Here is a 12,965-nt window from a genome sequence, read left to right as displayed (position 1 = left end):
TTAAAAAGATGAATTATATTATTTTAACATGATTTAAATCTAGCGTATGTTTTCCTTCAAGAAATTGCCTGGTGCTTTTTAGTACACTGAATATGAATATATGACTCTTTGATTATTATGGCTTATATATGTTCTGTGATAGAAATGTCTTTAAATGAATCTCTTTGCAATGATAGATACCAAAGGTTGGCATGTTTTCCCACTCAGGTACTACTTTCATTGAAACTTTTGTTAATACCCTGTCATCCAGCTCTACAGTTTCAGGGAGGTACTGTGTGTCTCTCCCCAGACCCTCTCCCAGCTCTTTTCCCAGGCAGCCTCCCTAGAGTCACAGATGCCTAGAATAGTAACCATCCCAATCCACAGTTTTCTAATAAGAAAGTGGCATGTTGGTAAATAAGCAGTTTGGCAAATGTACAGTTTCATAGAAATAAATCTTTTTTTAACCTAAAGTTTGTATTGAGCCCAGACCTGATGAAAAGAGTCAGGATATACGAAAAGGGAACAGAATTTAGTAGACCAGAGTTGAAGGAACTGGAGCTGGAAAAGTATGTAGTGGGTTCCATATAACTGGGAAGAGACAATTAGGTGACAGAACAGAGACTCACTGCTCAACAAAAGAAGCTTGTGACCCTTTCCTCTTCAACTCCTGTGTCTGCCTTTTATTAGCTGTGTGACCCAGCAATGTTGTTGGGAGAATTAGAAACTATTTTGCTATCTTATATCAAGGTAGGACAAAGCTATGTCTTGAACTCCTTTTGAATCCTTCATAGTATGTCAGTGAGCCCTGAACAGACATATAGAAAATACTGAGTTGACTAAGAGAAGAATTTAGTGTTTTACATTGAAGAGAAGCTAATTTTAAAAGTACTTTCCTATCTGCAAATTGGTAATATTAAGTGTGTAAAAAGAATTGGTTATCATTTGAAACTTATTACGCCAATGTAGTTTCCAAATTAGATAATATACACATTAATTTGTTTATGTAATAAATGTCATCTGTTTCAACAATTTTGCCTCCAGAAAAAAATGCTATTTCAAAAGTTAGTGGTTAATAACAGATCAACTCTTGATGGTAGAATTATAGGGAGTTTTTACTTTCTAGATTAAATATTTCTTTTTGGTGTGTAATTTTTAAGTATATTACTTTGTAATCAGAAACAAATCTAAGTTGGTGTTAGAGATAGATTTTTAAAATAGCTATACTTGGCAGAGATTTGCTGAAGTTCCTGTGTATGTTTATGCAGGGAAAGCATGAAGGCAGTGACAAACACTGAAGATAGAGAAATGAGGAAAAAGAAGGAAGAATATTTTACTTTTAGTCCTCTAACAGTTGTAATATTTGTGGTCATCTGCTGTGTTATGATGGTCTTACTTTATTTCTTCTACAAATGGTTGGGTAAGAAATCATATTTTATATTTGCTACTTTTAGCATACATCTTTTTATTTACTTTGCCAGATTTATCTTTTCCTTTAAGGCATTCTACCTGGAAAACTTAAGTGAATAGTTAAAGAGTGATATGAACTTTTTAAACTGTCAGAAGTGTTAGGCCCCTATTACTCTGGGATTAAAACAAATATATTCCAATTAAAAAAATACTGTGTCCGGTGTGGGGGTGGTGGTGGGATGAACTGGGAGGTTGGGATTGACATGTATGCACTACTATGTATGAAATAGATGACTAATAAGAACCTGCTGTATAGCACAGGGAACTCTACTTCACTTTGCTGTGCAGTAGAAACTAACACAACATTTTAAAACAACTATACCCCAATAAAAAAATTTTTAAAAAAGAAAAGAAAAACAATTTAAAAATAGTAAAAATTAAAAAATAGTGTGTCCTACAGATGTAGAGAACAAACGTGTGGACACCAAGGTGGGAAGGGAGGATGGGGTGAATTTGGAGGTTGGGATTGACATATATGCACTAATATGTATAAAATAGATGACTGATAAGAACCTGCTGTATAGCACAGGGAACTCTACCTCACTTTGCTGTACAGTAGAAACTAACACAACATTTTAAAACAACTATACCCCAATAAAAAAATTATATAAAAAGAAAAGAAATTTTTAAATAATAAAAATTTAAAAATCGTGTGTCCTACAGATGTAGAGAACAAACGTATGGACACCAAGGTGGGAAGGGAGGATGAGATGAATTGGGAGATTGGGATTGACATATATACACTAATATGTATAAAATAGATAACTAATGAGAACCTACTGTATAGCACAGGGAACTCTACTAATGCTCTGTGGTGACCTAGATAGGAAAGAAATCCAAAAAGGAGGGGATGTATGTATACGTATAGCCGATTCACTTCGCTATACAGCAGAAGCTAGCACAACATTGTAAAGCAACTATACCCCAATTTAAAAAAAAAAAAAAAAAGGAAAAAAATATACAGTGTCTTGAAATAAGAACACTTCTTCATGGATGACTTGAAAGAATTGCTATGGCCCTTAAGTTTCCCTCTCTGCAGTTAAAGCATAATAGGCCAGTATCTAAGCAGCAGACTAAGGATTTCTTGGTGGCTATATATAGTTATATGAAATAGAAGATTATTCAAATTATGGATTTATTGCTTCTGCTTACCCCCAAAGTGTTGTTTGTTCTTTTTGTCATTTTGCAAACCAAGATGTTGTATTGCTCCAATTTTGTTTTACTTATATAAACATTTCAGATCATACTACATCTAAAAACACACAGGTACTTGCCTGTGGTCTAGAGAATAAATTATACTTTTTCCTTTAAGAAGGTAGGATAATGGCTTGCCCATCCCCTGGCCTGTCTTCTTAGTGGTCTGATAGGATGGAAATTTGCTGTTTGTGGCCAACATATAGCAAAAAGAGGAGGGAGCCTAGGGAAAGAGAGAGTGTGCCTGATGAGAATTAAAAACCCTTTGTAAAAACCACCACAGGCTATAATGCTTATTTAGAGAATATTAGTATAAGTTTCTGGATTAGAAAAATGAGGCCCCAAGGTTAGTTTCAGCTTATTGTTCAATTTCTCCTGTCCTATGGCAGCAGCTTTAAAACTATACTTAAGATATATATTTCCAATTAGAAAAAATTTTCTTTGAATATCACTCATATTTCAATATGTTGCTGGGAGAGTGGATACCAGGGTGATATTTGTATTAGGTCATCATTGCACAGCTAATTTTTCTGATTTAATTCTCAGCTTTCAACTGTTTGTGTCTGACCCTCAGTTGATATATATAGAGGTCTTTGACAGAAAAAAGAGATTTTTCTACCTTACCCTAAAGCATGTTTTCATTTTTGGTAAGGAATTTCCTTAAACTCATCCGTATTTAAAAAGTTAACCCTGCTTATAACTAATTTTCAATGTAGGAGGAAAATCAATTAACCTCATGGTTATCCTAGGACATGGGATTTAATTATGACTCTGACAACGGTGTGTGATATTGCAAGATTTAATATACTTTCATATGGTTCGTTATGGCTAAAATTGCTGCCATTTCTTAATATGTTCAATGTACGAAATTGCAGGTTCTCCTTACCATTTTATGTTGTCATACACAAGAAAGTAACTAAAGATAGTTATATTAACCAAATTCTTTCTCATGTCAAATCATTTTCTTCGGTATAGTATGACATTGAATGAGACACCTTAAAACTCTCTTAGGGCCTCCAGAGCATGATTTCCACCAGAGTTTTAAATCTTGGGTTGGAGACCTTTGGTGGATGACTAACCAAACTCAACTTGGCAATCTTTGACTGTCAATCTTACTACTCAGATTACCATATGTATCCAATAATAACAATAACGAATAATAAGGGAACGAAAAAATAATTTGTCCAAGGTCACCAATTAGAAAGTGTCTATCCCTTATTTACTGTCTCTAGTTTACTCTCTTTTCTCACATACAAAACAGAGTTATAGTTTTCTGAAATCTAGTGGAATTTGCAAAATTCAGTTAAAATTTGTATTTCCATTGTGAAATTTTGAGAAAGTTCAGAAAACAAACACTTTTAGAGTACAATAATTTCTCCCCCTTTTTAACAATAGCGAGATCAAATGTTTTTAATTTTAAATAATTCTCAAATAAGTATAGCTAATATAGAAAAACATTTGTGAATTTTAACTACCTTAGTATCGTATCTAGACAAAGAGGTTTGTTTAAGTGGATTTAGTTTTACACATATAAAGTTGTTAGAGATAAATTCCACTGTAGGAAAATATAGACATCATGATTAACGTCTAAGGTAGGTGTCAGTTCTCATCCTTAAGCTGCAATTTAAAAAGCATTTATAATGTTTTATTAATTGCTCCATTCGTTACATTTAAATTAAATACAAATGTCTACAACTCACTTTATAGACATCTTTAGCAAGCATGTGAGTTTGAATCATTGAATGATAGAAAATGCAGAGCCACTGACATAAATAGTAGCAATATTTTCTTAAATCAGTCTCCGAAGGCAAAAGAAATAAAAGCAAAAATAAACAAATGGGACCTAATTAAATTTATAAGCTTTTGCACAGCAAAGGAAACCATAAACAAAATGAAAAGACAGCCTATGGACTGGGAGAAAATATTTGCAAAAGATGCAACCAACAAGAGGTTAATATCCAAAACACACAAACAACTCATACAACTCAATATCAAAAAAACAAACAACCTAATCCAAAACTGGGCAGAAGACCTAAATAGACATTTCTCCAAAGAAGACATTCAGATGGTCAATAGGCACTTGCGAAGATGCTCAACATCGCTAATTATTAGAAAACTGCAAATCAAAACTACAATGAGGTTTCATCTCACACCTCTCAGAATGACCATCTTCAAAAAGTCTACAGATAAATGTTGGAGAGGATGTGGAGAAAAGGAAACCCTCCTACACTGTTGGTGGGAATGTAAATTGGTGCAGCCACTATGAAAACAGTATGGAGGTTCCTTAAAAACTAAAATTAGAGCTACCATATGATCCAGCAATTCCACTTCTGGGTATTTATTCTAAGAAAAAAATTTAATTAGAAAAGATATATGCACCCCTATGTTCATTGCAGCATTATTTACAATAGCCAAATTATAAAAGCAACCTAAGTGCCCATCTATAGATGAATAGATAAAGAAGATGTGGTGTGTATATATATATATATATATATACACACACACACACACGCACGCACACACACAGTGTAATATTATGCAGCCATTAAAAAGAATGAAATAATGCCATTTGCAGTAACATGGATGGACCTAGAGATTGTCATGCTAAATGAAGTAAGTCAGACAGAAAGACTAATACTATATGATATCACATATGTGGAATCTAAAACATAATACAAATCACCTTATTTACAAATCAGAAACAGGCTCACAGACATAGAAAAGAAACTTATGGTTACTAAAGGGGAAAGGGAAGGGGGAGGGATAAATTAAGAGTATGGGATTAACAGATACACACCACTATATATTAAAAAGATAAACAAGGATTTACTGTATAGCATAGGGGACTATATTTAATATCTTGTAATAACCTATAATGGAAAAGAATCTGAAGCTGTACACCTGAAACTAATACAATATTGTAAATCAACTATAGTTCAATTTAAAAAAATAGTAAATTTTTTCAAAAAGAAAGAAAATGTGGAGCCAGCTTCAGCCCCTAAAGAAATCCTACCAGTGTGTAATGGAACTAAAATAACACATAAAATACCCACCCTTAAAGCTCAAGATCTAAATATTTTCAGTTTAGTAACCAATTCAGATTATGGTATGGTCTCTGCATTGAAAGTATTATGATCCAGTAAAAAAGCTAAAGAATTAATATTGATTGTATAAATATTTTCTTATCATGTTTCTTTCTGTTCTCATGTAATTTAGTGTCTTTTTTTTTCTAGTTTATGTTATGATAGCAATTTTCTGCATAGCATCAGCGATGAGTCTGTACAACTGTCTTGCTGCACTAATTCAGAAGATACCATGTGGACAATGCATGTATGTATCTCTTATGAGGAAGCCTATAATGTTGGTTTTTGTAATTTAAAATAATACAAGGAAAAACAGGAGCGTTATTTTAAACCTGTGCAGTCCAATATGCATGTCGCTATTTTAATTTAAAATAATAAAATTAAAAATTCAGTTGCCCAGTCTCATTATCCGCATTTCAAGTGCTGAATAACCACATGTTGCTAGTGGCTACAGTATTGGACAGCACAGATATAAAGCATTTTCATCATCACAGTTCTACTGAACTGATAAATATTTTATTATGTATCATTTGTTATACTTAAAATCAAGACTTTTAAATTGATATTTCAGAAGTTTTCTTGTCACTGTGGCTAACATTGATTTGTTACATTAACTGAACATTGTGTTTCATCTGCAGGGTGAATTAACCTATTTCACTCTCTCTTTTAGGATTATGTGTCGTGGCAAAAGCATTGAAGTGAGACTTATTTTTCTCTCTGGACTGTGCATAGCAATAGCTGTTGTTTGGGCTGTATTTCGAAATGAAGATAGGTATGAATACTCATTGTATTTACTTTTAGATTAGTCTAAGGATGGATTACTTTATATCTTGCCTTGATAATTGTTCATTATGATTATTATGGATTTTTTTGGCTTTTATCCCAGAACATCATAGTCTTGAAACATGCTAAATAAATTCTTAAATAAGCAGATCTTGTGCTAATGGATTTGAGGTTGTCTAGAGAAGGAAATAATGAATTAGGATTTAAACATCTAAGCTGAAATATGCTTCAAAAATATACTTAATTATGGTATAGCCGCACAGTGGAGTGCAATGCAGCTGTAAAGAATGAAGATCTCTCTGAATTAATATGCAGTGATTTCCAGGATATATTTTTAAGTGAAAAAAGCAAAATATGAAAGAATATCTAGAGTATGTTACCTTTCATATGAGAAAGGAAATATCAGAAAATATATAGGTATCTGTCCATTTGCAGGAAGAATAAAAAATTTAACAGTTTATTAATAAAATTATTAATACCCCAAAGGATTTAACAGCCTAAAGTTTGGGAGCAAAGCTCATACAATTTTAGGCAGCTTCAGGTATGATAATTGATAATTATTCATGTCAGTTTCTGGTAGAGTATGTTGTATAGCTCTCATTTCCTTTATGTTTTAGCTATCTGGATGTATATTAACATCAATGTCCTTTGTTATGAGCTACCTTTCTTAAAAGAGACATGTATAAAATCAAAGATTAAAGATAAATATGCACTTACATGATATACATTCTTCTGAGGTAGCCTTTCAACTTTTTCTTAGTGTAGTAGTAGTATTCATTATTCTACTAAGGCAGTAAATTACTAAATATGGAGAATATAAGAGGTTTTTCTGTTGTTATAATTGCTGCTTAATAATTGAATACTCATATCATAGTAATTGAACAGTATTACTTTAGTGATCTGTTTCTTTTGAAATGTTCCATTTAAAAATAACTGAGTAAAACAATAGAGTAATTTCTTTTGATTTTAGGTGGGCTTGGATTTTACAGGATATTTTAGGGATTGCTTTCTGTCTGAATTTAATTAAAACACTGAAGTTACCCAACTTCAAGGTAAAGTATACTACTTTGCTAGCTAAAATAATTTTTTCTTTTTAAAACAACTTTATTAAGGTATAATTTACAGAGAATTAAATCACCCATTTCAAGTGTACAGATTGTTGAAATTTTACAAATATGTAACTTTGTAACCACCATCCCAATCAGAGAATATTTCTTATCTTTTCAAAAGCTCTGTCATGCCCTTTAGCAGTCAATCCTAATCCCCAACCCCAAGCAACCACTAATTTGCTAGCTAAAATATTTTTAATCATTCATATAATATGCCAAATTCATATAATCTGTGCAAGACTAGATATCAGGGAAGAACATTTCTTTGATTCAGTGATTTTTTTGTGTGTGGGCTCCTTAGTTGCGGCAGGCAGCTCCTTAGTTGCAGCTCACGGGCTCCTTAGTTGCGGCTTGCCTGCTCCTTGGTTGCGGCATGCAAACTATTAGTTGCAGCATGCATGTGGGATCTAGTTCCCTGACCAGGGGTTGAACCCAGGCCCCCTGCATTGGGAGTGCGGAGTCTTAACCACTGGACCACCAGGGAAGTCCTTCAGTGATTTTTTTTTTAAAAGAATGACTTAGGGCTTCCCTGGTGGTGCCGTGGTTGGGAGTCCGCCTGTTGATGCAGGGGACGCGGGTTTGTGCCCCGGTCTGGGAGGATCCCGCGTGCCGCGCAGCAGCTGGGCCCGTGGGCCATGGCCGCTGAGCCTGCGCGTCCGGAGCCTGTGCTCTGCAACGGGAGAGGCCACAGCAGTGAGAGACCCAAGTACCGCAAAAAAAAAAAAAAAAAAAAAAAAGAATGACTTAAAGCAGATAAAAGTTTGAATGTGATTTGTAGAATAAAACTACAAATAGTAATAACATTAAATGCCTTTAAAAAGTGTTCAAATGTATGTTACATGTTTATTTGTATTTGTAAAATAATATCTCTTAATTTAGATATGGGAAGTTTGACCTTTAAATTTGTTTCTTTCTTCAACAGTCATGTGTGATACTTCTAAGCCTTCTCCTCCTCTATGATGTATTTTTTGTTTTCATAACACCATTCATCACAAAGGTATGATATTTTTGAAATCCATGAGAAACATGCTAAAAGATGAGAATCTTAAACATGCTCTTAGAGTATTGATTTTGCAGATGTTTACCACTGACTGAATTTTAATTCTCTTAAGAGAATTATCATTGAAATTGGCCTTTTAGTAGAGGATAGTTTTAAGCCTTTAAGCCATTCTGCTAAATAAAAATATCTGTCCTGATTGATGTAAACATGAGAATATAAATTTTCCTACCCATTTTAAAGTAACTTTTCTTATTATTGTAAAACTATAAATATGTGCTATAGAGAATATAGACAGCAAAAAGAATAAAAAAAGTGTCACTGCTACTTTCATTTCTGTAACCCTAGTGTGAGACTAAGAAAGACCACCACACTGAAAGTCTGAAGACCTCAAGTGTAGGTCTGTAACTTTATAACCCTGGGCTGCTAGTCACTTAGCCCTCAGTTTCCTAATCAGTTAGGTGAGGGAGTATTGCTAGCATTCCATCCTCTCTTTCCATCAGTAGGATTCTTTTGGTTGCCACTGCCAGAACCCAACCTAACCTTTCTATATGAAAGAGGTCCCATCTACCCAGGACATGTGCAAAGGCCAGATTGGGCCTGGCCTCAGGAGAAACTAGACTCAGGGGCACATGCTCTTCCTTTCTGCTTCTGTCCATATGTTCATTGTCTCAGACTGGCTTTTTCCATGAGTTTAGAATTATAGCACTCAAATATCTGTTGAATGTTGACTGATCAAAAATCTGGAATCACTTGTCACGTTTTAAATCTTAATAAATTCTGCTATGAATGAATTTGAAAGTAATTATTGTAACACAAATAATAGTCCCTTCACTTATAAGTTATATTTGTTCTCATATTTGTATTTTTACTTTTCTCATGTGTTTTGACCCTCATAAGTGATCAATAAATATCCTTGGAATAAATGAAAGTAAATTAAAAAAAAATAGTTCATCTATTCCCAGCTTTACCATTAGCTCCTCAATAAAATCCTCGTGCTGTTCTTAGAATAAGGGAGAGGTGTTGGATGAGTGTGGTAGTCCTTCGTTGCCCAGTTTTTCTACCTTGTGCCTATTCCTGTCTCATGAACATATTTTTAATTATTGCTTAATTCTTCCACTTTCCCCACTTTGAGTCTTGCTTTGTAACTTTATATCATTTCTTTATCCTTTGTCACTCTCATATATTTAGTGATTGATATTATAATCACTGCGTTTTTCCCTAGTAGTTCTTTATTCTTTAGCCCCTACTATCTGTGAAATCTCTGCATTTCTGATATTTGCTATAATGGCATAAGACAAACATGTGCTCCATTGGGGAGCTAAAATTGCAACTAGGTAACAAATGTAGTTAACTGTCCCAAAACATTAGCACCTTTCCATGCTTTAATGATGAGCCATCTGGCTCACTGACTTCATTTGCAATAGTAACCTAAAAAAGCATAGCACTAGTATTATGGATTATAACAAAATTGTTAATTTACTAAAGCATATTTTAAAGTTCTATCGAAAGCTGTTCTAGCTTGTGTCAATTTATTTGGTTAAAAAAATGTTTCTATAAGTCACTCCATCAGAGATCTCATAATGAAAGTAAAGCACTCTCTCTACAAAGGCATTTCCATAAGTCAACACGTAGTTATACCATATGATACATATATTGCACAGTGGGCATAGCTATAAACTATAACTAAACTCTCTATTTATTTATTTTTGGCTGCATTGGGTCTTCATTGCTGTGCACGAGCTTTCTGTAGATGCGGCGAGTGGGGGCTACTGTTCATTGCGGTGCGCATGCTTCTTGTTGCGGTATCTTCTCTTGTTGCGTTATCTTCTCTTGTTGCAGAGCACGGGCTCTAGAGTGTGCGGGCTTCAGTAGATGCGGCACATGGGCTCAGTAGTTGCAGCACGTGGGCTAAGTAGTTGTGGCACGCGGGCTGTAGAGCGCAGGCTCAGTAGTTGTGGCACACAGGCTTAGTTGCTCCACGGCATGTGGGATCTTCCCGGACCAGGGCTCGAACCCGTGTCCCCTGCATTGGCAGCAGATTCTTAACCACTGCGTCACCAGAGAAGCCCCTAACTAAACTCTTTAAAAAATAATTTTTCCATTCTGTTTTAACACTAGTATCACTTTATAAATGCCAAACTTGTCTGCCAGCAAACTATGTCCATTCGCTACACATAAAAAGTTTTAGTATATTAAAGGTATATGGTCATAATAAAGATGTCTTTGAGTCTTCTTTCTTCTGTGCTTAGGGAATTTTTCATCTTCTTTTTTTCCTTCTTTGTTCCCAGTGACTAGGAATGTGATTTCTAGTAATCTGATCCACTAGAAAAGATTGAAGTGCTCTTTAGTGTTCACTGTTGTAGATTTACCTTAACACCTTCTTCTCGGTCTGGTTTGTTTGTTAGGCAACTCAAAATGAAAATTAGATACGTAATTTCTGATTTTTGTGGTTTTCACTGAAAATTTCAAGGATTAAATATTGGACATTCTAAACATGTTCTTGACCCTGGTATTAGTAGACTGTTAATGAGTTGGCAGGACAGGTAGCCATAGGAGTACCAGTAATAAGAGCCTGTCTTCATTTTTTTTTTTCATCCACCACCATACTAGGTATAGTATCTTGCAAATAGTAGTTACTCAGGTAGATATCTATGAATGTATAAGAGGATGTTAATAATGGTCTTCAGTTAAATGTTTTAAATAGCAATTCAAAAATGAACCAACGTGAACTCTATCTGGAAATTGAATCATATCATGGGAGTTTGCTGTAAAGAACTGTATTTAATATTAGTTTATTTTCATAAATTCCTGTGATTTAACCCTTCTGTAACCCGAAGCTTAACATGAGGAAAAGATTTCTGTAACTAAGGATTTTAGCCTTCTTTCTACTCAGCTCAGGTGTCAGTGAGTCTTAAAAATATTTTTAAGTCTTCTTAAAAATACTCAAGTAATTTCTCCTATGCACCGCACCCACATGGCAAATAGTATAGCTAATCAATCAAATTTTCCTAAAATTCAGCATTTATTTATCTTCCGACTGCCTATTTGGGGCATGTTTTTATCATAATGTGAAGTGTAAGATGGGTGCTCATGCAGTCTTAGCTACATCTAAATGTTTTCCTTCTCCCCAGTAGATTTGGCTGTCAGGAAATAACTTTTTAATAAACACAGCCCACATAAAAAGACCTTAGGCATACACAAAGAAAAACTTCAGCTAAGGTTAATATTTTGATTGGTGCATAAAAAGCAGGCAGGGCTGAAATTGGACAGGAGTCAGGATAGAGAAATGTTCTCAAGTTCTTTAGGGCTGGGTCTTTTCAAGTTTGGCTTCATTGTTATTGTGGTGAGTAGTCGGAAGTTCAAATGTGAATAAAGTTACCAATATTTATTACAAATCTAAATATAAAAAATTTCAATATTTCTTGTGTCTCTGTTCATTGTTATTGCTAAGAGTGACTAAGGACACATAGTATATGACAAATGTAATTAAAAGCACTTAAAATTTATAGCCCATTAGAAATGCTAGATATTAGTTGTCAGCATAAATCAGTGCTCAAACTCAATTGGATAATCTTTGTGTGGTTTATCTGTAAGTTTCTGATAATTGTTGAGCTCTGATAAAGTGGAACAGCATGCTAGATGAAATTTGTTTTAGATGACTCCAAGTTTTGCTATCTACAGAGACCGTTTTAGGAAAAAATCAGTCTACAACCCATTTTTCATCAGCTTACAGTAGGCCATGAGCCATGGGGTCAAATCTGTCTTGAACACTGGCAGATTGTTCCCTTTAAGTGATTGAACAATTTCTTTCACCTTTCTTCTCAATTTTAGAATGGTGAGAGTATCATGATTGAACTTGCAGCTGGACCTTTTGGAAATAATGAAAAGGTAGGGATGGCAATTAAATACAAATGGCTGCCAGTGTATGTGTGTGTGTCCAGTTAATAATTTTGCCTTCTTGTGTAATTCATTGGTCACGTAGTGCATGTTAAGGTATTGTAAAACTTTATTTCTCACAAAATATAGCCCTTTTATTAGTTATTCTAAATTATTAAATACCTATTGACTTGGGTTTCATCCTAGAATGATGGAAACTTGGTGGAAGCCACTGCTCAACCCTCAGCTCCCCATGAGAAAGTAAGGATTGTATTTCAGATATGTTCATTGGACTTTAAATCATACCCTCTGAGACAAGACTCTTCTTTGGGGAAAAAAAATCCAGATTGCCACAAAAAAAAAAAAAAAAAAGTTTCAAGGCCTGAGTCCTATTTTTGGTTAAAAGGAAAGAGAAAAAGGTTAGATATGCGGATACTGGATTAATACTGTTAACCCTACATGTGTGTTGGG

The 12,965-nt window shown here is 34.3% G+C and overlaps 1 protein-coding gene across 1 annotated transcript in view; it reads left to right on the top strand.

The window, feature by feature from the left end:
* Positions 1–12,965, top strand: part of SPPL2A (signal peptide peptidase like 2A) — a 52,691-nt gene that overhangs the window by 22,317 nt on the left and 17,409 nt on the right. Inside the window, exons 6-11 of the mRNA XM_067746923.1 lie at positions 1,248–1,399; positions 5,877–5,973; positions 6,397–6,498; positions 7,480–7,561; positions 8,541–8,615; positions 12,450–12,506. Coding sequence (XP_067603024.1) covers positions 1,248–1,399; positions 5,877–5,973; positions 6,397–6,498; positions 7,480–7,561; positions 8,541–8,615; positions 12,450–12,506 — 565 coding nt within the window. The remainder of the gene's footprint in view (positions 1–1,247; positions 1,400–5,876; positions 5,974–6,396; positions 6,499–7,479; positions 7,562–8,540; positions 8,616–12,449; positions 12,507–12,965) is intronic.

The sequence above is a fragment of the Pseudorca crassidens genome, chromosome 1 (assembly GCF_039906515.1).
Source record: "Pseudorca crassidens isolate mPseCra1 chromosome 1, mPseCra1.hap1, whole genome shotgun sequence".
Lineage (NCBI taxonomy): Eukaryota > Metazoa > Chordata > Mammalia > Artiodactyla > Delphinidae > Pseudorca > Pseudorca crassidens.
Note: the sequence above shows the minus strand (reverse complement) of the source record. Positions and strands in the feature narration are given on the sequence as shown.